At 42.3% G+C, this 2047-nt stretch overlaps 1 protein-coding gene across 2 annotated transcripts in view; it reads right to left on the minus strand.

The window, feature by feature from the left end:
- The window catches only part of LOC119585837 (heparan sulfate 2-O-sulfotransferase pipe-like), a gene marked incomplete at its 3' end in the record, with an annotated part of 10410 nt that overhangs the window by 6130 nt on the left and 2233 nt on the right, over positions 1–2047 (minus strand). For both annotated transcript variants that reach the window (XM_037934568.1, XM_037934569.1), the window contains 2 exon segments: positions 194–284; positions 754–1395. In XM_037934568.1, coding sequence (XP_037790496.1) covers positions 194–284; positions 754–1384 — 722 coding nt within the window. In that variant the 5' untranslated portion in view covers positions 1385–1395.

Raw genomic sequence — 2047 nt, forward strand, 5'->3', positions numbered from 1 at the left:
AGGGAAAAATCGCTGTAATCCTCAGTGCAACCTTCAAATTGCGCAGAAGTATACACGTGGATATAGACCTATTTCTCAAACCAGAAGAGCTTACTGAATCATGACCCTACCTACCCAATCTAGATTGAAAATCGGAAGTGCGTTTTATTGTATTAATAATAAAAAGTATGTATGTCGTTGCCGGGTAACGAACCTGAGGCATATACGCAGCATTGTAGCGGACGCACACTTCGGAACACGGTTGTAGATGATGACATGGGGATCTGCCGGCTTCATTAGCAAATCTATAAGGAGAATAATTGTTTCGGGTTATTAGTAGAGGTGATCTTTTGATTTAAGGGGGGGGGGATACGTATATTCTACAACAGATGTGTGAGATTCTATGGAATAGAAGATAAAGGGTGAAAAGATATGATAACATCTGTAGGAGGGGAACAATGGGACAATTTGTTCTTAGGATTCTATTGAACCAACATATACATTCATAGATCTACGTCGAAAGAGAACTAATATTCTGAATATTACAATCTATTGTACATGCATAAAAAAAAGTATTGTACAGATATCTAAGGTTCTGTTTCAGCTTCCGTTTCGAGCATTCACATATCGTTACCAATTACCCGATATCTAAAAACATTCTGCTGTGAACGGTTCCTACAGCACAAAGTTCACTGTTAGAGTTACCATGTTGTACCTATTACAAGTTTGACAAACAAGCTATCTTCTTACATTACCTCGTGCAATTATACTTACTGTTATCGTATCCTTGTATTGGCTGGCCAAGAAACTTGCTCTGCGGTTTCAAAAATCTTGCTGTATTATTAAGAGATGGCGCGCGAGGCACTGAGGGTGTTGCTAGGTTCTGAGACGTAGACTGTGGATACTTGGCAGGGTCTTGAGGCGCGGGTTGGGGTAGCCTGGCAAGGTCCTGGGACGCGGATGGGGGGAGTACTGCAAGTTTCTCAGGCTTGGGTTGGGATAACGTGGCAGGGTCCTGAGATGCGGATTGGAAGGGCATGGCAGGGTCCTGAGGCGCGGAATGGAGAAGCGTGGCAGGGTCTTGATGCTTCGATTGGAAGGGCATGGCAGGGTCCTGAGGCGCGGATGGGGGTAGCATTGCAGGTTCTTCAGGCTTAAATTGGGGTAACGTGGCAGGGTCCTGAGGTCTGGACTGAAGGAGCGTGGCAGGGTCCTGAGTCTTAGACTGGGGGAGCATAGCGGACTCTTCGGGGTTCGGCATGGAGAGTCGAACCATGTCTCGAACAAAGGGGAAGCAGTCGATCTTGTCCCTTATGATAAAGGTTAATACGAGGGGGAAGAAGCAGAGGATTGCCACTCCCACGGTCAAAAGGACGAACAAATATCTCATCTTTTCCATCTTCATCTGCACGATATCTGGAATAACATTGGCGGCGTATAAGTCATCGCTGTAAGAGAACCATCAAAGATTCCTCTCTCTATGAATTCCATCTTATTAAGCGTCGTTACCATGATCTCTTAAAAAGTAATCGTAAGCTTGTTGCGCAATTAAGTTGGCTAAAAGGTGGTCTTGTTAGTTTTATTTGGTCATTTGTTTGTCACCAGGATTACCCGACAAAGAATAAACGATGAATTGTGACGAAGTTTACTGTGTGGGTTCCTTATGGACCAGGGACCGAGTGATTATATTTTGAAACTGATTCGCTTTTGAAATCATTCCTGAGTAGATGAGGTGTTGGCGTAGATTAAAGGTATATTTGTGGGAGAGAGTGGATGTTAGAGGGAGATTAAGGCAAGGTTAGAAATAAGTAGATTTAGAGGAATATGATACTGGATCGAAAAGGTATATTTGAAATAGATGAGTTTTTTTCTTTGGATTATGATCAGGTTAGACTGTTGCAGTTTTTTGGACTGATAAAGACTGGATTAGATTTAAGACGGCTATATGAATAGAATCAATAAATATATCTTTTTAACTAGATTCAAGAGGGCATATTAAAACTAACGGCGTAGGTTTGAAATCTATGACCGTTCTATTACTATTACCGAGACGATATATTAGGACTTT

The sequence above is a fragment of the Penaeus monodon genome, chromosome 20 (genome assembly GCF_015228065.2).
Source record: "Penaeus monodon isolate SGIC_2016 chromosome 20, NSTDA_Pmon_1, whole genome shotgun sequence".
Lineage (NCBI taxonomy): Eukaryota > Metazoa > Arthropoda > Malacostraca > Decapoda > Penaeidae > Penaeus > Penaeus monodon.